At 41.8% G+C, this 27,882-nt stretch overlaps 1 protein-coding gene across 1 annotated transcript in view; it reads left to right on the forward strand.

Annotated features, from left to right (window-relative positions):
• Positions 1 to 27,882, forward strand: part of EXOC4 (exocyst complex component 4) — a 750,526-nt gene that overhangs the window by 683,030 nt on the left and 39,614 nt on the right. Inside the window, exons 16-17 of the mRNA XM_060633916.3 lie at positions 6,204 to 6,382; positions 9,830 to 9,989. Of these exons, the coding sequence (XP_060489899.1) occupies positions 6,204 to 6,382; positions 9,830 to 9,989 (339 nt within the window). The remainder of the gene's footprint in view (positions 1 to 6,203; positions 6,383 to 9,829; positions 9,990 to 27,882) is intronic.

Below are 27,882 nucleotides of genomic sequence, written 5' to 3' on the forward strand. Positions count from 1 at the left end.
CAAAACAAAAAACAGTAACATTCTTATGCCTCTGTTACCCGGGTTGCACAGAAAAGCAAGGGAACATCGAATTAATTACTATCACAGCTCCTGGAATTTATGCTAGTGATTGTGTTGGGAGCACAGCGTCTTCCACATTCAGAATTACCTGCTTGTCCTATAGTTAATTCCAAGTGGGAGATTTTCAACACATTTGAGGAAGTCTTTTAAATCCTCAACCTCTAGTCTGTCCTTTTTATTTTGGTACATCATGACAGTACTGTTCTTAATGCTGAACATATTTTAGTCATTATTTGTTAACTCTACAAGAAACTACCCATTGCTATATCTCCTTCAACATTCGTTTAAAAACAGAAAAAGGTCATTGTAAGCATGAAGAACAAAAAGGACCGAGTTTTAGAGTCCTGGATGCAGAATTCTCTTTCCTTGACTTTCACTCAGAGCACTAAACATGTTTATTTTCTCAAAGTTAAACTCCTTCATCTTATAACATGGTTTCAGCATTCAGGTTGCTTTCTTATGAATGTGCTCCATATTGTCTTTGTCCCTTTAAAAGTATGGTAGACGACACTAGGCAGAAAGCTCCATGGATGGCTCAGATAATGAATGTGGACACACTTCATTCATTCCTTGTCACAGGAACGTGCATTTTTGTGTGCATCTGTTTATACGGTTGATGACACTATATGAATAGGCCACATCTCTAGCATATCCGTACACGGTCCTATAATAATGCTGAAATAAGGAGACTGCTGAGCGCTCTGGATATCCACAGCGCGTGACCGTGGAAGAGACTCTCGGCTCCCAGAAGGCAGGAATCAGGTGTGCCTTGTTCATTCCTGTGGCCCCAGAACCTGGAACAGTCCTGCTACATAATAGGTGCTCAATAAAAACCTGAATGCTTCTTGCGAATTAGCTGGTTGGAAATCAAGCCTCGATAAAACACGTGCTATTTCTCCAACCAAAACCTGTTGCCCTTTCAAGAAAATGAATTGGTTTGGAGACTCTGTTTTCACTATATGCTGTCTAAGAAGTACAGAGATGCATGGCCAGCATCACCCTTGTCACCAGAATCTGCTAGTGTTTGTTTTGCTCCCATCCTGCCATACAAGAGAATTAGAACGCAGGCCCTGTCACTCAGGAGCTGGGGCAATGAAGAAGTGCCTGGTTAGGTACTGTCTCTGGTACTTTTCCCCCAGAAGCCACTGAAATAAGATAGCACCACAGAAATTAACAGGGAAAAAAAAGTATGGAAAATGCTAGCAAGAAGTCCAGAACAATTTCAAACGCCCAAATGTGTCTTTTTCACCAAATTTTTTTATATCCATAGCCCGTATTTTTCTGTAACATGTTAAAGTTCAAGCCAGAAAGTGTTCTCAAATCCAGTAGGTTCTGCATTTAAGGACCCGTCCAAAGAGCATTTGGCATTTTACCTGCGTCACTTTCGGTCACATTTAACCAATAATCAGCCCCTTTCCACAGTTTGAAGCCCAAGGCAAATGACACCCCCAAGAAGTGAAAGACATGGTGAGACCATTTAAAATTGTTGAAGTGGTGTTTTTTTTTTTTCCTATTTGAACTTTAGAAGAAGAAAATTAAGTTGCCATTTGAGTCCAAGATGCCAAGAATGTCACCTTTATCGGCTGATTTCTCTCACCATCAGGAGGGCTCTAAGTGGGTTCAACAGCAACCGCCTGTCACTGTTGGGATCCTGAGTGTGCACTTTCTGAAAATCAACCACCCTGCTGTGTAATCAGCAATATTTGCAGAAAACCTTAATGCCAAGGTCGCGTTAAGGTCAGCAACAACATGCCAGAATCCAAAGAAAACACTTTGTGAATTTGACATTGGCCAGCGACTGTTTTCTTTTTCACCTCTAATCACTGGGGGGGAGGAAGATCGTACCTTAAAGCTGTCTTACTTCTCTCTTCTGCCACTCACTTCAGGATCTTAGAAGCACTCACCGCCAATTCAGGAGAATGTCCCAAGCAGTCTCTCTCCTTTCAGTTGCTCTCATTCTTCACCATCAGCCCACCCGTTATACTGTGCTAGAGTGATCTTGCCAAAGCTTGTATCTGATTACATCATTCCACCTCTTGAAATCCTAAGGCTCCCACCTCCTAAGGCTCCCTAGAAGCCATTCTCAGATGAAACCCAGAATCCTTAGATGGCCTCCAAAGCTGAATGACCTACCCATGTCCCCAGGCTCACCTCATGCCCATGTCTTCATATGTGATCTCTGCATACCAAAAGGAACCACTTGTCCTTCCTCAAAACCAACCTTCATTCACACCCTCATGCCTTTGTCCAGAGTCTTCCATTGCTAGAGTTATGTCATCTGTAATTTACTGTAAAAATACCTTAGCACTGATGGCTTGATCTTATTTTCAGCTAAGATCTGCTCGGTTTAAATGTCAACCACAGTAGCCATCAATTTCCCTAGTCATGAATCCCACCCCAGATTGGTCAACTTTCATTCTATCAGAAAGGTCACCTTCCGGAGGGCACTGCAACCAGTGCAGTTACTGGCATCTTGATTAACACTATACACCCTGCCAATGAGCAGATGAATGCCATAAATTTTTGTTGGCGAAATTAGTCATTAGTTGATGCAGCTATTAGATCACCACTGATAATGAAAATGAACTGATAGTCAAGATACTTAGATTCCCCTGCATGAGCAGATTATAAGAATACATCACATCCTATACAAAATTATAAAACGTAAAACTATAAACCTTCTAGAAGAAAACATAGGGAAAGAAATTCTGTGACTTTGTTTAGGCCAAGATTTATTACATAGGACCCGAAAAACACCATCCAAAAAGAAAAAAAATGATAAATTGAAGTCCATCAAAATTGAAAACCCTTCTTAAAAAGACATCACTAAAATGAAAAGACAAGCCAAAGAGTGAGATAAAATATCACAAAGGTATATGGAGGGCAGACAAGCACATGAAAATATGCCCAACATCATTAGTCATTAGGAAACTGAAAATTTAAAATCACAATGAGATATCACTGTACACATCTATTAGAATGTGTTTTATTAATTTTTTTTAAACTAACAAACACTGAAGGCTTTATGCAAAGTGAACTAAGTGTGACAAAGAAGAAAGACAAATACTGCATGGTGGCACTTATATGCAGAATTGGAAAAAAAAAAAGTCAAAGTCATAGAAACAGAATAGGAAAGTTGTAGCTGGGATTGGGAGAAATAGAGGTTGGTAAAGGTACAAACTTTTAGCTATAAGGTTTGAATAAGGCCCGAGAATCTAATTTAAAACATGGTGACTATGGTTGATGACACTGTATTGTATAATTGAAATTTGTTAAGATGCTAAAAGTAGAACTTAAATGTTCTCATTGTTAAAAAAAAAAAAAAAAAGAATAAATATGTGATGGACATGTTCATTAACCAGACTGGGGAAAGCCTTCCACAAGGAATGTGTATATCAAATCATGATGTGTACTTACAATGTCTCACAGTATTATAGATCAGTTATACCTCAGTAAAGCTAAAATCTTTTTAAAAACTGGTAATAGTAGGTGCTGGTGCGGATGCTCAGCATCTGGAACTCTCATACGCTGCTGGTAGGAAAGCGAAATGGCATAGCACCTTTGGAAAATAGTTTGGCAGTTTCTTTTTTCTTTTTTAATTTTTTTTTTTAACGTTTATTTATTTTTGAGGCAGAGAGAGACAGAGCATGAACAGGGGAGGGGCAGAGAGAGAGGGAGACACAGGATGTGAAACAGGCTCCAGGCTCTGAGCTGTCAGCACAGAGCCCGACGCGGGGCTCAAACCCACGGACCGTGAGATCATGACCTGAGCCGAAGTCGGACGCTTAACCGACCGAGCCACCCAGGCGCCCCAGTTTGGCAGTTTCTTATAAAATTAAAATATACTTATCTACATGACCCAGCGATTCCACTCCTAGTACTTACCCATTGGAAATGAAAATTTGTATTTACCCAAAATCCCGTACCTGAAGCAGCTTTTTGTGGTATCACCCCAGAGTAGAAACAGTCCAGATGTCCACGGGCGAATGGTTAAATTGTGGTACCTCCGTACGGTGGAGATGTGCTCAGCAGTAACAAGGAATGAACAATAAAGTGGATAAATCACAGATGCCTCAGGCTGACCACAAGAAGCCAAACTCCAAAAGCTACATATTCTATGATTCCATTTATATGGCACTCTGGACAAGACAGAACTATAGGAAGGAAGCATAGATAGGTCAGTGGTTGCCAGAGCCTTGGCTATGGGTAGGGGTTGACTGCAGAGGGGCTCATGGGAATTCTAGGAGTGATGCTGTTGTTCTATAACTTGATCGTAGTGGCGATTGTACAACTGTGTAGATTTGTCAAAACTGATAGAGCTATACACTAAAAAGGGTGATTTTTTACTGTTGATACATTATTTCTCAGTAAACCTTACTTTAAAAAAGAAAGATGAGGGGCGCCTGGGTGGCGCAGTCAGTTAAGCGTCCGACTTCAGCCAGGTCACGATCTCGCGGTCCGTGAGTTCGAGCCCCGCGTCAGGCTCTGGGCTGATGGCTCGGAGCCTGGAGCCTGTTTCCGATTCTGTGTCTCCCTCTCTCTCTGCCCCTCCCCCGTTCATGCTCTGTCTCTCTCTGTCCCAAAAATAAAAACTAAAAACGTTGAAAAAAAAAAAAAAGAAAGATGAAAGCCAAGCCTAAAGATCCAGCATTAAGGATAAGGCCCAAGGCTTTTGCAGCCATTGGTTTAGGAGTATTTCCTATTACTTAATGTAGACTATAAGGGTACCAGAATTTTGACTCTGAACCTCCCGTGGTACGATCAGACAGAGCACCTAAAACAATAATTAGGACTTCACTGAACTTATAGGACAGACTGTTCGAACTGTGCCTGCCAACGGATGGAAGGTTTTGGTTTTGGTTTTTGAAGAAACGCCTATATGTGTGGTAGAATTATTTGGACTGGAACCTGCTTTCGTTACAGCTTAACACAAAGGTTATGGAGTGGCCAGTCTTGACCCATCTCAGACTTCTTTGGCAGTTACCAGTAACTACCAGAAAGACCCTAAGAACTGTGCATGGTCAGAGTGATCAGGCCATGTCAACAGGGGAATGCACTCCTTCTTCAAGCTCGTTCAGATCATCTTTCTTACTTAAGTATCACCCCCTGTTGTGAACCTTTCCTGACGCTCCATGGCAGGTTTCCATGGCACATGGATACATGTGCTTCTGAGTGAGACGCTGCCTTCTTTTGGTCTCTGTCTCTCTCTCTCTTTTTTTTTTTTTTTTCTCAGTCTGCCCGACTAGGCTAGGGAGTGTTTAAGGGCATAAATCATGTCGCACATTCCCAAGGCCGAGCACAATTTTATTTTTAAACAAGTAAGTTTATTTTGGCGTTTTACTTAAGTAATAGATGAATAATAATAAATATGATAATAGCAATGATAGCCAACACTTACTATGCACTTGCTTTGTGCCAGGCCTGTGCTGTATGCTTTATGTTCACCAGCTCCTCCGAGCACCTTATGAGGTAGGTGTGGGCACCATCTAGACAAGGAAGCCGAGAAAGTAACTTGCCCAGAATCACACAGCTAGAACATGTTGGAATTGGGAATTGAAACCAAAGTAGTCTCATTCCAAAGCCTGCTCTTTAGAGCTCTGTGACCTCTGCCTCTCATTTTCACTATAGTAATATCCACTGAAAGATACAATGCTTTTCACAGTATGTGTATAATCCAGTCTTTGAAAGGAATCTTAGGGGTGCCTGGGTGGCTCAATTGGTTAAGCGTCCGACTTCAGCTCAGGTCATGATCTTGCGGTTCAAGAGTTCGAGCCCCGCATCGGGCTCTGTGCTGACAGCTTGGAGCCTGGAGCCTGCTTCTGATTCTGTGTCTCCCTGTCTCTAGCCCTCTCCTGCTCACCCACTGCCTGCCAAAAATAAACTTCTTTTTTTTTTAAAGGAATTTTAGAGTTCATTTACTCTTCATCCCCAATGTTTGGATTAAGCAAGTGAGGATCACAGAAGCTGACTTGCTCAAGATCTCTCACTTACTAGGTGGCTTTCCAGTGAATGAGCGGAGGAGTACATAAATATTTACAGAGCCACAGCTGCTTTAAGTGTTTGGGTGTTCTGTCACAAGAAGATTATTGTTTTCATCAGGAAAATGTGTTACTAACTGCTCTCTCCATCCTTGCCTCTCTTAGGGTTCACTGTTTCCATTATCTCATCCCCCTTGCAAAGGAGGGGAACTATGCCATTGTCGCTAATGTGGAAAGTATGGATTATGACCCTCTGGTGGTCAAGCTCAACAAAGACATCAGCGCCATTGAAGAGGCCATGAGTGCCAGCCTTCAGCAGCATAAGTTCCAATATATATTTGAAGGTCAGACCCTGCCTTTGCCCCTGGGATCTGGGGAGGAAGGAAGGGTGAAGGGTTTTTTGTGTGTGTCTCTTTACTTTTGAAGTTCAAAACTTGTAGTTGTTTGGGGTTTTTTCCTTTTCTTTTCTTTTTGGATTAAAGCTGCAACACCTAGTTTCTCTGTGTATGGCTAGGTAGACGACAATATGGCTGCCATCTGCTCCCGGTTGATAAGATTTAATCCAACGTAAGGCAGATAGATGGCAGTCTGGCTGCCTCCCTGACATGTCACTCATAAGAATTGGGTAAATATGTAGAGTGGGCCATGAGACCCACTCAAGAGGAGTTCATAAAAGGAAAAGAAACAAGATGCCTGGGTGGCTCAGTTGGCTAAGCATCTGACTCTTGATTTCAGCTTGAGCATGATCTTACAGGTTTGTGGGGTCGAGCCCCACAACGCAGAGCCCATTTGGGATTCCCTCTCTCCTCTCTCCCTGCCCTTCTCCCATGTGTGCATACATGTGCGTGCTCTCTCTCAAATTAAAAATAAATAAATAAAAATTAAAAAGCTTTAAAAAAAAGAAAAGAAAAAGAAACACGTATACAATGAGAAGAGGACTCTGAAAGATCTGTCATTGGCGAAAATTATCAGTGAAAGGGCAAGGTTTCTCTCAAAGAATGCACTGTTGTCTGAAAAGACCAGAAACCTCTGATCAGCAGAGATTTTAGAAAGGCTGCATCCATGAATGCCTTGGGGCAGGCCAGCAAGGAAAGGTATGAAAGACGGTTCCATCTAAAGGCATTCACCTTCAACATTTCAAAATATGTGATGCCAGCCAAATAAGTTTTCATGCTGGAGTCCCCCACTAGGGACCCCTTTTGGGACTTCAAACTATATTCCCTTCTTTCTTGTTTCGGTTTATTTGTATGTAGGCCTGGGTGCCAAAAGTATCTACGAGGTCTCTCAAAATTAAACCAGTGTTATTTCAAATAATTAAGAAGGTACCCTGTGCAAATAATCGTGGAACCCAGAGACAGGAAAGAAATGCTGGGCCATTGCTCACTTCATAAAACAGTTATGTTCCAGCACATTTGGACCCCGAAACTAAAAATCTTATTTTCCCACTAAATTGTATCATCAAGATGGAGGTATGTTCTGAGAGGAAACTATCCCTAAAAGACTTAAGCCAAAAAGTCTAAGTGATTAAAAGGTTAGCTGTTCCTTGCATGGTGTTGACACTCCAAGGGCCGCAGCGATGCCCATCGGAGAAGTCACTCCTCACTCACTGCACAGTTTCCTTCTTGCTCTTGACCGGGGCTCTTCTAAGCCCTATCTATCAACATTTGCAGTTCCCAGACTTTCTCTCTCATTTTTCCCAGCCATTTCTTAACATCTAATCCTGATGAGTAGCGACATTTTCTTGAAATATGAGCATAACACACTGATGTAGAATAGGGTTTAAGAAACCATAAATTGGAGACCTTCTGTTTAAAAAGCTCTAGCTATTTCTCTGTGACACCACTTTCCAAATCGAAAAGGCATAATATGGAATTTCCCAAGGGGTAGAGAGTGGGGGTGACAGGATCCCAGTCTTCTTTGGTGTGACAGAAAAAAGTATGTTACCACAGGTATTATATGAAATTGCCATGGGCACCTAGGTGGCTCAGTCAGTTAAGCATCCGACTTTGGCTCAGGTCATGATCTCACAGATCATGAGTTCAAGCCCTGTGTCGGGTTCTGTGCTGACAGCTCAGAGCCTGGAGCCTGCTTCAGATCCTGTGTCTCCCTCTATCCCTCCCCCTCCCCTGCTTGCTCTCTCTCTCTCTCTCTCTCTCTCTCTCTCTCTCTCTCAAAAATAAGCAGAGAGGGAGGGAGGCAAACTATAAGAGACTCTTAAATACTGAGAACAAACTAAGGGTCGATGGGGGGTGGGGGAGAGGGGCATTGAGGAGGGCACCTGTTGGAATGACCACTGGGTGTTGTATGAAAACCAATTTGACAATACATTATATTTAATAAAAAATAAAATTAATTAAAATAAACATTTAAAAAAATTCTTAATTTGAAATTACCAGTATACAGTGGTAATGTAAAGCAGACAACCTCTAATAGGTTTTATTTTTAATTATTATTACGATCTATTATACATATTTATTAATATAAATTTACTTATTTAATATATTGATTATTATTTGCTATTCTGATTACACAGTGCACCCCCCTCCCCCATTGCCTACACTCGGGGCAAACTGCATTTTACCATGGTGGAATAAAATTGTGCCTGAAGTTACGGGCTCAGTAAAATCACACCAAAACGTGACTTACAGAGATTTGTCACATCAATCGGTTGTCTGGCTTTACATGTAAAATCCATGTGTGTGTTTCTTTTTCTTTGAGTAAAAAGCCTTTTGCTTCACTTTCAAATGGTAACACATACAAGTGAGTTCGTGGTCTGGAAGCAACGCTAGATGAGGGGAGCTGAAGCAAGAGAGAATGTTCCTCCTCTCCTTTTTGACCTTCATCCTAAACGAGGAAACTCATTTTGCAGATAGTGGGAGTCATTGAACCTGAAGAGGTGCCCTGAGCTCCCATCTGAACCTTCACCACAGAGGAACTCTGCCTTTAGAAGGGGAAGATAACAAAAATAGTAGATGGCTTGTAACAAGCCGGACTAGCTTTAGAGCTCTAGCGAAAGCTTTGACAAATGGCAACCCACATGCATCAATTTCTTACTCTATTTTTGCCTTATTAGGTTCCAAATCAACTTTTGAGCCAAAAGTACACCCCTGGCTTTTTTTGTGGGAGGAAGAGGAAAGCAAACAGATCATTGTATTTACATGTGTTCATCTCTGCTTCCAAAACCACTTTGCAGAAAAATGAGTCCCACTGCTCTTGAGTAGTTTATAACAACCTGGCGTATTTTCTTTTTTTTTTTTTTTTCAACTTTTTAATGTTTTTATTTTATTTTTGAGAGAGAGAGAGAGAGAGTGTGTGAGCGAGAGGCAGGGGGTAGAGAGAGAGGGAGACACAGAATCTGAAGCAGGCTCCAGGCTCTGAGCTGTCAGCACAGAGCCCGGCTCAGGGCTCGAACTCAAAAACCGCGAGATCATGACTTGAGCAGAAGTCGGACACTTAACCCATTGAGCCACCCAGGCGCCCCTAACCTGGCATATTTTCTAAGCCCCTGGTATGATAGCTTACGATAAATATGGCAGTGCTGGAGCTATGGATTTACCAGGTTATGTTACATAAAGCCTCTCCATATCTAACTATTAGGACAATATTTAAATACTCTGGAACAAGTGTAAGATCAGTGGGCACAACAACCCTCACAGGTATGTTTTCTTTGGTCGTTTAAATTTGTGGAGGATGAGAAAAGAGAAATCCTTCCATATTCATGTGTGAGTTCATGCAGGGTGGCACTTATCTATCTTCTCTTTTCCCTCCACTGACGTGTGCTGGCCCCTCAGGCCTGGGTCACCTGATCTCCTGCATCCTCATTAATGGTGCCCAGTACTTCAGGCGCATCAGCGAGTCCGGCATCAAGAAGATGTGTAGAAACATTTTTGTCCTTCAGCAGAATTTGACCAACATCACCATGTCGCGGGAGGCAGACCTGGATTTTGCAAGGTAGGAGGAAAGATTGGGCGAAGTCCCTTGTACCAAAGCCAAGATCCCATTGCCCGTAAAAATCATTTAGAAAAATGGACTCTCGGTACTGCAAAAGTTAATTTAAAAAAAAAAAAACAACAGTGAAATAATTAGATGTTCTTTAGTCTTAGAGAAGGTAATTCGATACAATTCTGTTGGATGCTTAACCTCACTTAGGCAGGTAGTTTTCCCTGTTGTCTAAGCTAAGCTCTTACTACAAAACTTCAGTAACTTTTTTCGTATTATGAAAGTAATATTTGCTCACTGCCTAAGATCTGTGACATAAAATACAAAAAATAAAATAAACATTGCTCCTAAGACTTTCATCCAGAGACTTTGACATTGGGCGTTATTTCTCCTGGCTTTTGTGCCTGTGCTAAGTATACAAGTGAATTTTCATACTATGCGTGCATGCAATTTCTCTTTTTACAAAATTGGAACTATGTTAATGTAATTTTATATTTGCTTAACTGCATTTCCCCGTATCAGTACTATTCTTTGAAAACAGTGTTTTACGTATATAAAAATAATATATAAAATGTATAACATACAAAATACGTGTTAATCAACTGTTTATGTTCTCAGTAAGGCTTCTGGTCAGCAGTAGGCTGTTAGTAGTTAAGTTTTCTGGCGGGGAGTCAGAAGTTATACACAGATTTGTGACTGTGTAGGAGGTTGGCGCCCCTACCTTCCCACACTGTGCAAGGGTCGGCAGTATCACTTTTAATACCTGAACACTTATTCCACGGCATAAATTAGGCATTATTTAATCATTTGCAAATTTTTTAAGCATTAGGATTTTTTCCCTTTTTTTCTCTCATTATAAATAACAAAGGTTGAGTGTATGTGTCCATGAATCTTTTTCCTCATCTGTTCTCTCTTCCCAGTTGAAACCCGTCTTCTCTTCTCATGTTCGTTGTGGGGGCTCATCGTCAACCATGCCCACCCTTCATGTCCTTGAAGACTCTTCTTTTAAATCGCACTCTTCCTTTCTCTGTCCTAGGTTTGCTGATCTCAGTTTTTAATGTTTCTTTATAATGCACCTTTTCAAATTTAAGAGGTGATTTTATTCTCTCTTCGTGTGGTCTCAACGCTGGCTCTCCCTTACTTAAATCATCAGACCTTTGGAGCTTCAGTGAAAGTGAAAACAGTTTTGCAGAGGATGAATGATTATCGTACCGTGGTGCATTACTGCTGTTTGTACCTTGGTGAATTATTCCACAAACTCCCTTATGGCTAGAAAGTCATTTGTTGGTAATAGTGCAGAGTTCTCCTGCCTAACATTTAGTACTTCTGTGCCATTTCACTTGACTTTTGGATTCCTCGAGAAGTTCTAGAAAATTTGAAACAATTCTGAAGACATTTCAAAGGATGATGAAATATTACATTACTTTGACAGGTATTAAGACATATGTGCTAGGATCTTTGTTTGGAAAGCATATAACCATATATCTTCATTTTTAACTTTTCTTCTCCAATCTATCACTCCCATTTGTTCCATTGCCACCTGTTCCTCTCCTTCTCTGTCCTCCTCCTGTCTTGTTCTTCCTTCTTGTGTGCGTGTGTGTGTGTGTTCATTAAATTCCCTATTTTAGGCTAAATTTGGTAGAAAGCCTTCCTTGCTCAGATTAGGGAAACCAGGTGTGACTGAATACTGCATTTATTTGGTCGCTCTTATGGGGAATGATCTCATTATTGAATTAGTCTATTCATAATAACATTGACAAGGGGAAGTTAAGTACATGGAGGCCTGGGGGATACAGCAAAGCATTACTAATTCTCTGAGGAATATAATTCTTAAATTCAATCATCCTTTTTTAAATGATTTTTTTTTTATTTAGCTGAAATAAGTAAATTAGCACAGTTTTTGGCAGACAACATGGGGCCTGAACGCGTACTCAAAAAACTAGCATCTGAATAATGAAATGCTGACTGGGCAGTATTGAGGTTGGCATCGGTGGGCTGTGTGCCAGCAAAGCGTTTCTTCAGGAAATAACTGAACGGCAACCAAGCCGTGCCTTTTACAGTTGGATTTATGAATGACGTCCGAGGAAATGGGCGTGAGCAGAAATGTGACCACTTGGGAGAGGTACTGCTACTGTTACTCTCTACTCCCCATGGAGTATGAAAGGAAATAGGCAGCATAAGTATGTAGCATTGGATGAGTCTGTCCTTTAGATCCTGGCTCAGAAGACCTCTCCCTATGAGACTTGAATGTTCCAAGAGACCGCGACTCTTCCTGTTTTCTCAGTGCCTGGACCAGAGTAAGTGCTCATCACGTGTACTAGATGAATGGATAGGTATCAAAATCAAGGCTTTTTGGGGGGGGGGGCTGGCAAAGGGCTTGGCTAGTGGCAAAGGGCTTGACTAATGGCAAAGTTTAGTTTTAGTTTAGTCTTTAATGCCCTGAAAGTTTTAACCAGCTGACATAGGTCAATGTTCTTAGAAGCTTATACGGAGCAGTATCTCCCTTGCAGGTCTTTCCTTGTAGAGCAGAAAGCATTTACAAAAGCAACAGTATATCTCCACTATTCCTAGTCTGTTTCACCCTCATTTTCTCTTGCTCACATACACACATGCATACATAGATGCACTTTACAGCCTTATTTTTTTTCATTCCTGTTTTTGGTAGGGACGGGTTTTGTGAAATGGGCTCCATCAATTCTACTGAATTTGAAGCTATGTAAAATAAATATAACAGCGATACCAAAATAGCCAGAAATAAGAGACGGCAACAGTGTGCCTCAGCATTCCTTAAGCAATGTCTAATCAAGCATGGACAGCATCTCTATTTCCAGCAAATCTCTATAGGAATGTTATCTTCTAACACAGTAATTAATCACTAGTTGCCAATGTGTCAGAAAACTTACTTAACGAGAAGTTGCAAGGCTCTTGTAATTTTTTTTCACCTCCACAGCCTTCCTGGCCGGTGGAAAACAGAACGCCCTTTCTGTAATAAAGAGAGATCTGGAGTGATTCCATTTGTGTTGATTCTTCTGCTTGTGGTATTGTTGTCTGTCTTTTTTATACACACCTTTACTCTGATCTCCAATAAGAAGATAAATCTTGGGTGAGCAAAGGATCAGGATAACCTGTATAATCACCAGAATTACAGAGAAGCCCTGTCCCCTATGATAATGATCTCTGCTATGTCTCTGACCCTTTTGACCCCACTCTAAGTTTTCAGACTCAAGAAGTTACTTTGTCCTGGAAAATTACTACCGATTAACTAGGAAATGGAAGGGCTTTACGGGTGTGCTCTTTAGTTCCTTTCATCAGAAATCATCTTACCCTGAGCTGCCATGCACTTCCCAAAACTGAGTCACTGAAACAACCTAGCAGTCCAGGCACTGTGTATCGGGAGACGTCTGAATGAACGGGCACTCAAGTCCCCAAGGTGGATCTGGCAATCTTTACAGTTTAAGTGAACCCATTATTCAAAAAGATGACCCCAGAGGTTTCTTCCTGGTTCTTCCCTCTGTGCTACGGTGAAAAATCAGGCATGGGAAAGGGACTAGAGTATGCCAGGGTGTAATGAAGGTAACCCACAATTTTAGAGTGGCCACAGAAGCCCTTAATGATACGGTAACATTTGAGGAAAGACCTAAAGGAAGACCGGGAAGAAGCCATGTGGATACCTCGGGAGAAAGCACACCAGAAAAAGAGGTATGAGAGGAAAGAACCAGAGAGAGGAGTATGACTGGCATTTAAAGAACAGCAGAAAGCCCAGTATGTATGGCTAAAGTGAATGAGCAACAGGAAGAAGAAGAAATGACGTCAAAGGTTTAAGAATCTGAGATCTTGAAGACTGTTGCAATAACATTGGGTTCTACTTTGAGGGAGGTAGGAAACTATCAGATGGTGTGGAACAGAAGACCGCCATAACGTGACTTATGTTGCAGAAGACTCACTCTGGCCGCTATGTTGCAAATAGACAATTGGGGAGGGGAGGTTGCAGGCAAGGGCAAAGGCAGAAGGAGCTGTTAGGAAACTATCGCATGAACCTACATGAAAGATGGTGGTGATTCAGACCAAGATGGTAGCAGTGCAGAGGATGAGAAGTGGTCAGATTAGGATATATTTTAAAAGGAGAGCTGATAGGATTTGCTGAGGGATTGGAAGCAAGCCAGTGACTCCAAGGTTTTTGTTCCGAGCAATTCAAAGGTTGGCATTTTGATTTACCGAAGCAAAAATGAGCCAGACGGTGGGAAAGGCAGATTGAGTTTGGGGTGGTAGCAATGGGGCAGATAAGAAGGGGGTATCGACAGCTTGGGTTTGGAAGTACTAAGTCTGAGGTGCACATTAGACATGTGAATAGAGATAACGAAGAGAGAGCTGAATATACCAATCTGAATTCGGGAAAGAGGGCTGGGCGGGAAAAAGGAGTCCGGGAATCATCAGCTTGTAGATGGGATTTAAAAATAAATAAATAAGTAGAGCCATGAGATGGCATGAGACACCAGATCTTACTGAGAACACAAGCAGACTGAAAAGAGAAGCCATCCAAGAACTGGGCCTTGGGTAGGTCCTCCAGCGTTGAGATGTTGGAGTGCTGAGGACACACCAGCCCAGGAACCTGAGAACCAGCAGCCGATGAAGTAGGATGATAGCAGGAGAGAGGTCTGTGTCCCAGAAGAAAGTGTTTTAGGAGGAGAGTGTCTTCATCTGTGTCAAATGGCGCTGGTAGGTTAAATTAGCTTAGGGCAAAGAATTGGGCCCTGGTGACCTGAGGAGAGGACTGAAATGCTTTGGTTCACACTCCTTAATCTTCCCTACACAACTTACCCAGTGCAGAAACAAGTTTTGGGAATAGACTTCTCACTGCTCAATGCCGTGGTAGGGTCTGATGCGTTCGTGGCAAACAAAAATGCAATTAGAGTGTTTCCGGTATGATACAGAAAAGACCGAAATTGGCAACCTCTCTTTTCTCATTGAACGGTCCCTAAGAAACCCCTGCTCTTCCCAGCATATACACTCATCATGTGTTTCCAAAGATGAAGCGGATCTCTCCAATGATGAAGTTATGATCTCTCTTTGGACACTGAGTGGTTTTATTTTTTTTTTATTTTTTTTAATGTTTTTATTTATTTTTGAGACAGAGCATGAATGGGGGAGGGGCAGAGAGAGAGGGAGACACAGAATCAGAAGCAGGCTCCAGGCTCTGAGCCATCAGCCTAGAGCCCGACGCGGGGCTCAAACTCACAGACCGCGAGATCGTGACCTGAGCTGAAGTCGGACACTTAACCGACTAAGCCACCCAGGCGCCCCGAGTGGTTTTATTTTTAATGAAAGTCAGTCTCTGCTTCTACATGCCTGATTCCTCCCTTCTCCAGCCCTAGGTCCCTTTCTAGCAACTCCAGTTTCGCTTTGGAGCTATTCTATATATGTTTACTTAACCAATGAAGTCCCATATCTCCTATGTGTAATACACATACTTAGGGACCTCTTCACAAAAGCCAACAGAAAAATCCCACTGGAACCATTTGGAATCTGGGAACCAAAGGAGAAAAAAATCTTGCCTTAAATGCTTCCTCAGGACACAGGCTTATATGGAAAAGTATAATACACCATGTTTGTTTAACTCATTAAGAGGCTGAATCAAGACAGTGAAGAGACAACCAAAAGAATGGGAGAAAATATTTGCATATCATATATCTAGTAAGTTACTTACATCCAGAATTCATGGAGAACTCTTACAACTCAATAATACAAAGGCAAATAACCCAATTAAAGGATAGGTAAAGGTGCCCCAGTAACAACCATCCTAGCTAGTGCCCAGATCTTGATTTCTAAAACTCTTCTCCAGTAAACGGAAGCAGGGCTTCTGAGAGAAATGGCTGAGTCTAGGACTGGGACAGAAAATATACAAGATGAGCCTGGAGCGTCTTATAGTGCCAGAAATTTAAGGAGGTACTAAATATACACACACAAACACACACACACACACACACACACCCCACATTGCCAGGAATGTGTCAAAGGGGCACAGGAGCCAACTTGAAAGAGCTCCTAATGGGCAAAGCTAGGACTATTTGTGCAACAAATAAAGTATTGGGCTATGACACAAAGTATAGAATAAATGTTTATGAGTCCATAGTGATGTAATAAATTTTTTGAATAAATTAGTAATAAGTGAGGAAGAAGAGACAAATCTCCTATACAGAAGAATTCCAAATGAATTATGTAGAAACTGCCCTAAAGGAGGAACCTAACTCCCCACTTCTTAAGTAGAGGTTGCACATAGGGACTTCCTTCCAAAGCGTACGTATGGAATGGGAGGAAAGTAACTTTATAGTGGAGAAATCTGATCAATTGTACTTTAGTCGGGTGATCAAGGATCAACACCAACATGCATAAATCACATCGACAGATAATACCCTTGATTTGAAGGGATGAAAATGATACTTCACCTCTGTGATCTTTCCCGAAACCCATAACCCTCATACAATTGAGGAAAACATCAAAGAATTTTCAATAAAGGGGGATCCTACGGAGTACTTGACCAGTACTTCTCAAAACTGTCAAGGTCATCAAAAGCAAGGCAAATCTGAGAAACTTTTGTAGCCAAAAGGAGCCTAAGAAGGCATGGCTGTTACATGTAATGCAGTGTCCTACATGTACATGTAATGTAATGTACATCTACATGTAATGCAGATGGGATCCTGGAACAGAGAAAGGATATTATGTAAAAACTAAGAAAATGTTAATAAACTATGGACTTTAATTAATAATAACATATCAATATTGATTCATTAGTCAGGATAAATATATCATACAAATATAAGATGTTAATAAGAGGGAAACTAGGCCTAAGTATATGGGAAGTCTTTGTGCTGTCTTTTCAATTTTTCTGTAAATCTGAAACTACTGGGAAAAAAAACTTAATAAAAAAACAGGCAAAGGATGTGTATAGCCATTTCTCCAAAGAAGATACATAGTTGGGTAATACACACATAAAAAGATGCTCAACATAGTTTGTTATTAGGGAAATGCAAGTCAAAACCACAACAAGATAATCATATTGCACCCACTAGGATTGCTGTAATCAAACACAGACAGGGGCGCCTGGATGGCTCAGCCAGTTAAAGGAGTCTGACTCTTGATTTCAGCTCAGGTCATGATCTCATCAGGGTTCATGAGATCGAGCCCCACCCTGGCTCTGGGCTGACAGTGTGGAACCTGCTTGGTATCTTCTCTCTTCCTCTCTCTCTGCCCCTTCCCTGCTCATCTCCCCCCACCTCCAGTCTCAAAACTAAATAAATAAAAGCTTAAAAAACGAGAGAGAAAGGGCAGTTCAGGGTGACTGGAGCAGACCCTCGAGAAGGGAAGGGTAGAAGATAAGGCAGGAGGAAAACAGAGCTGGCCAAGGGTGACTCAGCACAACTGCCACCTCATGAGAGGCCTCCTCTGCAGTGTTTCAAAACACGCCTCCTCTCCCACCAGCACTCCCCGTTTTACTTACCCTGATTTGTTTTTTCTTAGCACGCATCACCATCTTACACATTCTCTACTTACTTGTTTATTTGTTCCTTATCTGTCTATGAAAGTAGAATGTGAGCGTCGTGAGACAAGGATCTTGTTCCTTTCTCTAGCCCCAGGGCCTAGAACGCACCAGCCTGTAGTAGGCGTTCGGTAAATGCCCGTGGGATGAAAACGTGAAGGTGTCCAGACTTTATCCTGCGGGGTAAATGGATTCTGGGGAAGAGTGAGATGGTCAGATTTGTATCTAAAGCTAAGTAGGAAATGGATAAGAGGGCCATAAAACTGCAGGCCTTCCAGACCAAGTGGAAGGTGATTGTTAAGAGAGATGTGTAGGGCCTGAATTAGGTCAGTGCTGGGGGGCCATGGAGAACACCAGTTGAGAAGAACTAAAATTGGCAGGACGTAGGGCGTGACCAACAGTGAGAATAAAGGAAAGGAGTCAGGGCACTTTCTGGCATGGGTATCTAAGATGCTCACAATACCATCCAATAAGATAAGCCTAGGAGCACCCTTCCATTTGCTAGATGGGATGCTGCCCAACTCAGAAATCAGTGAATAAAGGCAGTTAGATGTTTTTTTAAAAAGATAAGCCTGGGGGGAGGGAGAAGGAGGTTTGATGAAGGAGAGATCAGTGGATGTGACGAGTGTTAAGATTCCTGTGAGATTTCCCAGTGGAGTTGTCCAACATGCACCTGGGCAGGTAAGCTAGAAGCTGGGGTCGGGGTGGGGGTGACGGTATTGAACAAGCAGATGTGGGGAGTCATCAGCCTAGGGTTGTCGTTTGAACCCATCGGAGAAATAAGCACCTTATAAGCACTGTAGATGGAGGCCGTGCCCTGCGGAACAGCATGTAAAAGGTATGAGAGGAGGAAGCCCTGAAGCGGATAAGGAAGGGATGGCCCCACAGTGCCTTCCTCAAGGTGACAGAGTGACAAAGCCAGCCTAGAAACCGAATATATATCAGTTCACATTGTCTTTGACCTTGTGCTGTTATCTATGGCCAAGAACGATCTCCGGCGTGGCTGAGAATGTTGAACTCCTTCCAAGGAGGCTGTTCAGGTGGGCTTACTTCCTGCAAACCTATGCCACCAGGAGCAGCCCTTTTTGGTTTTCTGCAGGAAAGGTTGTGGGTTTTCCTGTTCAGACTGACCAGGGTGTAGCCTGCTAGACAGGAATTAACAATGACATGCTGCCATCTACTGGAAACACCCGCAGACCTGCAGACAGATGAATATCTGTGGTCCCCTAAATCGCCATCAGTCAGGGCATCAAGAGGGGGTACTGCCTCTCGAGTAAGCTTTGGAGGTGATTTGGCTACAAATATGAAATGCCCCCACCTATTAAGTAAAATGTTACTTGATTGCCTTGCTGGAAGAGCAATTTTGTTTCTGAAAAAAATTCATAGGTCTATATTTTTCATGTTCTTTTCTCTGCTTATTTTTTCCCACCTTTATTCTGCCATTGGTTTTATCTGCTTCTTTAATCTTAGGGTAACCTATTCCTTTTCAAATCTTTTTTTTTTTTAATGCTTTTTTGTTTTGAGAGAGAGAGAGTGACAGAGATAGAGACAGAGTGCTAGTGGGGGAGGGGCAGAGAGAGAGGGAGACACAGAATCCAAAGCAGGTTCCAGGCTCCGAGCTGTCAGCACAGAGCCCATCGTGGGCTCAAACTCACTAACCGCGAGATCATGACCTGAGCTGAAGTCAAACACTTAACCCACTGAGCCACCCAGGTGCCCCCAACCTCTTCCTTTTCAAACCTTTACCTGTAATATTCCAGGTTTTTAACTCAAGATTATTAATCATGTGGATTTATGATTCATTTTATGGGAGAGATTAGTCTGCTAACAAAATTCTTTTAATGGTGATGCCCCCTAAAAATTCTGTTTTATCTCTTGAATTTGATGATCATGCAAAGCTAGCCCTGACTTTCCTAGGGGCCAGAGTAAATTGGGAAATATGATGGTTTAAATAGCTTTTGCTGCCTGGGAGAAGGAAATATACCCATTAATAAAATTTAATAATAAACATTTATATGGCCTGATCTCTGAGAAAATTTTCTTTAAAATTTTGTACAAGTGGATTTCAATAATATTGCATCTCACTAATCAAACCTTCATTTGCCTTTGCTGCCTGTTTCTGACCATCCCTCTTTTTACTGATCTACTTTTTCTGTATTTATTGCACTCATAATAGGTTCCATACATTCTAGCAATTAATTGATCTTTAATTAATTATTTAATGAGGACTCTTTATCCCCCATAGAGTACCTCCCCAAAATGAGCATTTATAAAGCTCTCAAAAGTAATACCTGGCTGTATTGGTGTTTGATTTCTCATATCTTATGTATGAGGCTTTGATTAAATCAGAATTCTTTCTGATTATGTTCAATTAATGTCACTATACCTTGTACGTATATAATGTCAATGTATAATTTAGGATTCCTCGAGATTATTGGCAGAGAGTTGTAGTTTTCCCTTTGTAGCACATGTGCTGAAATTGGAATGATTCAGGGATTAGCATAGATGACAGGCGGTGTTTTTCCAATAAAGATCCCAAGGAATGGAAATCAGAAGTGACTTGCCCAAAATCTCTCATCCAGTTGTGCTATTTTTATACCCTGCACTACCTCTGTAGTCGTCATAGTTAGGAAATTGAATTAATTCATCCAGTGAGGCCATTTTTCTGCCAGGAAATGATTGTGCTAAAAAGATACAAAGCTTGTTCTCGACTAAAGCCCAAGAATGATCATTTACTGACTTTATTAGAATTCTTACTGAAAAACTTTAGGCTGGAAGCTGACCTTTCTCGTTTTCTAAATGAAGATAAAGTGTTTAGTTTTGCTGCTTAAATGTAGGAAATAGGCAGAATTGCCATAGCTATGAAAGCAGAGCTACAACCCCTCACAAACCATATCAAGGCCAGACTTCCTCCCCAGCGCCTTTCTCATTACGCAATTCTTGTGACTAGTTACCATAATTGTGTTTTGTTTTTGGCTTCTGGGTGTTTTTTTTTTTTCCCTCCTCTACTTCTCTGTAATAGCAATCTAAAATGTTTATGAATGTGATTTGTGTTTCAAAGTGTTTGATAAATATGAATTTACACGTATGTTTCAGAGAGCATCCTTAGCTAAATATGAACACGTTACCAAGAAATAAACATGTACCTGGCCTTACAGACTTTTGACTCCACACTGCTGTCCCTGAAGCAAGGACAGCTTCTAGAAGACAACTGACTTTAGTGTAAAATACCTAGAGGCCTAAATTAGTTACTTTCTTGCAGTGATGACATAAGGGCAATTATGATTACTGTTATATAATTAAACTGGGTTACATGACATGAACCATAAGAAGTACTTTACCTATATTGGTCTACGGAACCCTGAAACTCTATATGAAACTCCGTATGTAACTATTATTACCTCATTTTCTCAATGGAAAAAAAAACTAAAGCTTAAAGAAGCTCAGCAAATTCTCAGTTTACATAATAATAAGACTTAGGATTCAAACTTAATCTATGTATTTTCTTAGCCATGTGAAATCAGGGCTCTCATTTGGTAAATATTGGGTCTCTGTTTGCTTTGTTTAATTAAAAATATGATTTCATTTTTCAATCAGGCTCTTAGCTCTCAAACGTTTTCTTTTCCTTGTTTCTGCTTGTCTTTCCTCTCTTGATTTCCATCAAGCTCTGGTCTCTGGCACTTTTCATTAGCTTTAATGAGCAGTTTCACCGTAGGGGGCTCTATAGACCCCCTCCCCCCCACGGGAGGGAATGTGTTACGTAGGGGTGGTTTTGCTTAGTCCTTAGGTACTCAGCACTTACTGGTCTTCTGTCCCCCTTCCAAACAACTGTCCTGGAGCAGTAGTAGCATTTGACACTCCTGAACACTCAGAACCATACCACAGACATGATCATATCACCGCTCAACTCTTAGCACCGATCCAAGTACACACACGTGTAGTCTTAAAACACCAAGCAGATCAACCGAGTGGTTCTCAAAGGCTAGAAAGTATAGGAATTTTGTAGGGGGGTGCACCTGGGTGGCTCCATCGGTTGAACGTCCGACTCTCGATCTCAGGGCTGTGAGTTCAAACTCCACGTTGGGATCCGTGCTGGATGTGAAGCCTACTTCAAAGAAGAAAAAAAAAAAGAATTTCATAGGAGACTTCCTTTAAGTGGAATTCTTTGACTCCATCCCTAAACATTAAGATCTAGAAGGTTGAGTAAGAGGGAGAGCAGGAATCTTCAGTTTACTTAACAAGTGCCCAGGGGAGCCTGATGCAGGTGGTTCTTGGACACCCTTGGAGAAATACTAGCCTACCCTCATGTTCTGTGAGGCTCACGATAGGCCATTTCTCAGCCATTGTTCTCTGTTATTCCCCCATCTTCCTTCTTTCTCCTGCTGCAGGCAAGAAGAGTAAAACTTGCCTGAAAGCCCTTTTCTGGATTAAGTGGAACCATTAAAATCACCCCTCAGGGCAGTCACTGTTGTTGTTGTTGTTGTTGTTGTTGTTGTTGTTGTTGTTGTTGTTATTTTGAGGCAGAGTCAAGCGGTGTTCCTAGAATTTTCCTGTGAGCTAAGTAGTATTTCACTGATCTAGTTGGTGGGCAGTAAACAAATTCAATCCATGATTGTGACATAAACTTGTGCAAAGTCACTTCAGCTCTCTTAGCTCAAGTTTCCTCATCTGTCAATAAGGCTCTGACTAGATAAGACTCGCCCAGAGCTCCACGACGTAGAGCCAGAGATGGGGCTCTGAGGTCCAGAGCTCCCCTTGACCACCAGTCCCAGAAGAGGCTCTCGCCGGAGAGATTTCTAAAAGGAAGCAAATCAGCTTTAATTCCACAGAAGTACGGTAAAGGTCTCTGAGATATCCATTGCGTAACAGGCACTTCCAATACTTGATGACCGGATGGACAAGTGAACGCGTGTGTGCACGAATGAATGAAGAAAGAAGTAATGTAGGCTGGTTTCCTTCAGTCAAGCTTGTGGTTGCAGCGTCTTTGCTCACCACACCTCCTGGGGAGTCAGACAGACAGACTGGCTGTGCTTTTGCATGACCTATAAAGGTCTTCTAAGGCTCTGAACGGTAATTCAAAAAATAAACATGTAGGTGCTCAAAAATATAAATGTCACATCTGCTATAGCTCTGCATCTCCTTTGCTGCGTTCTGGTTTTCCAGTTGATGGAAAGGTTTTATTCAGATCAGCCATTTCACTTTTTCCTGGAGGCGCTCGTAATCTTTGTATTCTAACCTTTAAAGACACAGGCTTCGGTTATAATGATTTCCATTGCCTGGCATCTACATGTTTCGATTCCTCCAAAGAATTGCCCACCTTCTATTTTTCTCAATTGCAGATGGACTCAAATGAGGAAAGAAAACAAGTCGGGGGGGAGGGTGGGCAGGGGGAGCAGGAGAGGCCAGCTCTTGATTGACTTTTCTCTCTTGGTACCCAGGTCAGGGAAAGAGCAGATCAATGGCCTCAACTCAGCAGCAGGCGTTACCACCGCGTCTCAGTCTCCTCTCTGCAATCTCTGATGAAACATTTTGGGGTACTGGGGACAGAAGAGGGAGGTTGGGGATTTTTCAGCGGCCGGAGCATTTTATTGACAGCGTGAAAGGCTTCATGGATATATGCGACCAGAAATTAATTACAGCCCAGTTCCCCACTTCTCCCTTAGGTGACAGTCTTCTGTTGGCATGTGCCGCTGTGAAAGTAATAATGGGTTTCAAATGTTTGTGAAAAACATGAAGTAATTACTTGCTGTGATAAATCAGTCATCTGAAGTTTCAGCTTCTCTCCGCTCCATGTTATGTGGCAACGGGTCTGTTTCTTTTGTTAACTTTAATTATATAGCATGGGAGCATTTTTATTTTTCAGTTTTCGGAAATTTTGCCTTTTTCTTCTCTTGTTTCCTGGTTCTCCAGGGATGAAAGTATTGAAATGATAATGACACATAACTAACATTGGAACAAGGGAAGCATACGTCTGCCAGGGAGCTGATTGCCTTAGTTTAGTTTTGTAGCTATTGGCTATCAGCTATTTGCCAGTTTCTCTAATGAGCCTTAAATATTTACTGTTTGTTGTGCAGAGGGAAAGAATGTGCTCTCGGGCATTCCGAGGTTCCTTCTCACCAATAGCATATGTTTAAATTACGGGCCCTGAAACCAAAGAGCCTCTAATAGCTCTTTTCCCTTTTTTAAATTAAAAAAAAAAAAAAAAAGTTTCCAGTAAAATCGGCAGCTCCTTTCCCCGGTTCCCATTCTTCGATAGGGCCTGTGTGGATCTGCTTGGATGATGCCCCTGTGTTAGCTCACCTGTAGAATAAGAGACATTTCCTTTGGAGAACTATCTTAAAAGAGATCCTTACCCAAGCAGATACAGCAGTGAGGACCAAATACTGGCCAGCATGACATAACATCACACGTAGGTATCTTGCTAACAGCCTTAGGCTGGCACCCCCTGTAAAAATGTGAACTATACATGTTCATACTTCTTTTTAACTCCTGTAGTACTAAGTTTTTCTATTCGGTCTAATCTGCCTTGTCCATTCCTGCTCAGTGAGCCATTATAAGTCCTAACTTCAAAGACTTGCTTAATCTCCTGGATCAAGCTATCCCTTTCTTAGAACAACTCGTTTTTCCCTTTCCAATATTAATCTCTCTCTTTGAACTGTTGTTTATATTTAGAACTGAGGAGAAGAACAGTAGGAAATTGGTTGTCCCATTATTTATCTTATTTATTAATTGGGTATTTCTTGGATAATTCTGTATGGAAAATCATACTAACTGGGACTTCCGAGATTTTTTCATTGCAGTGATAATTGGTGTTCATGATGTTTGCCCCTGAGACTAGAAGATCCTGTCCATCATCAAGGAATACTACTACATTTAGGGTAGTTTCAGCATTATGTCTATTTTACTGTATTCTGTCTGTTAGAAACTGATGGCCCAGTATGATATCTCAGTATAAGCCAGAATCTCTGATTACATGTGGAACTCCTTATTTTCTTTTCAGGCTGCATCATGGAGTTTTTATAGCGCTATAATTCTGTCATAGCATTTCAGTTTTCCACATATAAGTAACACTAGGCAATTACAACAAAACACTTAAAATATTTTTATTCTATTATCATTAACATTATTACCAATACCTACTATGTCCTGAGCACGTACTTTGTATAAGGCTCTCTGCTTCTGTGATTTACACGCATTATCTTGGTTAATCCTTATAACCTAGTGTGCTTACTTAGTAGCATTTTCATTTTACAAATGGAAAAATTGAGTCTGAAAGATGAAGTAAGCCAAGGTCTACACAACTAGGAACTGACAGACCCATGATTCAAAGCCAGGTCTATCTGCATTTTAACTATTGTTCTATACAGCTCATGACAACGTAATGCATTAGTATTTCAAGAAGATATACCACAGCCTCAGTGATTTTATAGACTCTATTAAGTGGTGATGACAGGGTGTTCCATGTTGAAAGGGCGTAAAGGAGGTGTATCAATTTTTTATCTTCCCTGCAAGAAATTGAAAGGAGATGTTGTTTTGTAGGTCTGTGGGGATAAACAAAAGGAGGCCAAAAAGATTATGAGAAAGGATTTTGGCACAGCACCTAAGGCCTGTCCGGGAATGATCACAGTATTGTTAGACCCAACACAGGCAGGAGGGCGTGTAGGACCTCTGAGAGAGCTGGCACGCAGTAGCATTAGAGGGTGTCCAGGTCAGGGAGGAAGGCTGGACCGGACAGCACAGGGAGAGCGGGGTCACTGCCAAGTGCAAACCCTAATTCCCCAAGTATCAGAACACGTACATATGGTGGTGATACATATGGTAATGATAATGAAATGAAATTGTCTTAAAATAGCTTTTAAGAAGCCACTATGGTTTTTCAATGAATTTTAAATATTCAGAAAGGAGGGGAAAACAAGAAGATACGTGTTTTTGTTCTATCAATAGAAAACCCAGTCATTTTGAAAGAAAAATAAAAGAAGCTCTATATGATTGGAACTTGTCATTTTTTGATGACTTAGCTTCTAAATCTCTTCCTGTGTTTAGAAGGCAGAAGCCCATCTTCCATCATAAAAACACAAAGCCCAGGCTTGTTTACTATATGGGGACCCACCCTACACGAAGCCAATCAGATGTACCTACTCCAGACTAACCGGGGAGCCGGAGACTCCCAAGTTCAGGGGTAATGGAGAATTACATGAAGTGATATCAGCAGCGGTGGCCACTTCCAGTTTCCTGGGGTGGTGGCAGCAGCAGTGGCCAGGGCATAGTCAACGTGCGCTTTTGCCAGCAGCAGAACGAAACGTGGTGTTCTGTGTTTAAGCAGCGGCAGCGGTATCTTCATGAAACTGTCTTCGCAGGGTGATTCGGGAGTGATTTTGGTCACGATCTCAGCTGCTGCCTAGCTTTGCTTATTCCTGCTCACTTTCCAAATGTGATTCTCTAGTCTTGCTGGCTCATCTGTGCACCACCCACTATCCTTTATAAATTCCTTCTCTGCAAGCGCTCTCAACAATAGCCAAATTATGGAAACAGCCTAAATGTCCATCAACTGAAGAATGGATAAAGAAATTGTGGTTTATATACACAATGGAATACTACGTGGCAATAAGAAAGAATGAAATATGGCCTTTTGTAGCAACATGGATGGAACTGGAGAGTGTTATGCTAAGTGAAATAAGTCATACAGAGAAAGACAGATTCCATATGTTTTCATTCCTATGTGGATCCTGAGAAACTTAACAGAAGACCATGGGGGAGGGGAAGGGAAAAAAATGGTTAGAGAGGGAGGGAGCCAAAACATAAGAGACTCCTAAAAACTGAGAACAAACTGAGGGTTGATGGCGGGTAGGAGGGTGGGGTGGGTGGGTGATGGGTATTGAGGAGGGCATCTGTTGGGATGAGCACTGGGTGTTGTATGAAAACCAATTTGACAGTAAATTTCATTAAAAAAAAAAATTCCTTTCCTGCAATGCACAGCCTTGATTGTTCCACACATACATGGTAAAACCTAGTGAATCTAGCACATTTTAGCTTTTAATTCTTTCAGTCCTTAGCAAAGCTCAGTTTTACATTATTACTCATTACTATGGAAGTTTTAATTTAAACTTTGATTTATTACTCATCACTATTAAAGTTTTTATATAAAGTTATGCCTTATCTCTTTATCTTGGTCAGTTATATAGAATACTTACATACCCATCAAGAAGTTTTAATTTTTTAAGGAGAAAGCAAAATTGGCTGGCTTGTGTGCCCTAAAGTTTGGCTCCCCATGTCTGGGAAAACTTAATTATCCGTTCTCTACATTTGTTTCCACTGTCTATTGCTGTATAATGAATCCTCTCCAAACTTGGTACCGAGTACAACAACCATGGCATTAGTTCTGTTGATTTAGCAGATTGGGACTCATCTGTACAGTTCTTCTGCTGGGCTGCCTTGGGACATCTCACGTGGCTATCATCTGATGGCGGCTGGACCTGGAACATCCCAGATGTCCTGTCTCATGTGACTGGTGGGGATAGCTGGAAGCCTGGGCTCGGCTGGGCTGTTGGGACGGCTAGGTCTCTCTCTTCCCCTCGTCACTTAATCTCGGAGATTCCACTTTCCACCTACATCTTCCGTGTTGTTTCTCCGTCAGAGCAGTCCTGCCTCTTACGTGGTGACTTAGAGCCCCCCAAAGCATGAAAGGAGAAGCTGCCAGGCCTTCCTAAGGCTTAGACGCAGGACTGGCACAGTATCACTCCTGCCACATTCCGTTAGTTAAAACAAGTCACTGGGCTAGCCCACATTTAGAGGACAAGGGGACTACACAGAGGCGTGAATAACGGAAGGCATGGTTCATTAGGGGTTATCTTTGGGATTTAGCTACTGCTGTATCTAAACTTCAGGCTGCAGGTTAGACAGTCAGTGCCTGGTACAGGAGGCATCCAGCATATTTGTTAGGATTATTTCAGTTGCAAGGAGCACAGACCAAAAAAGAGCATTTATTCAATTATGAAACTGGGATATTCAAGGGGTGATTGGTTTGAAACACAGTTTTGTCCAAGGAGTCAAACCATATCGACATGACTCAGTCTTTTTTTTTTTTTTTTCTCTCCATCAGACTCTTGCTTCTGTTTGCATCTGTTTGACTATTATTGCATAGCCTATCTCCCCATGTGGCAAAAATAGTAGCCCCCAAACTAATATCATACCTGTAGCAGGAAATCTTAGGGAAGGAAACCCTCTCTCTTCCAAAATCCATACAGCACGTCTCATGGAGGGACTCTGATGGGCCCTGTCCATCTCTGAGCCCATGGCTGTGGCCAGGAAGAATGGGGCCTTCTGACTGGGCAGTCCCTGTCACGTGACCACACCTGCTGTGAAGGGTCAATG

This window comes from Panthera onca, chromosome A2 (assembly GCF_046562875.1).
Source record: "Panthera onca isolate mPanOnc1 chromosome A2, mPanOnc1 haplotype 2, whole genome shotgun sequence".
Taxonomy (NCBI): Eukaryota; Metazoa; Chordata; class Mammalia; order Carnivora; family Felidae; genus Panthera; species Panthera onca.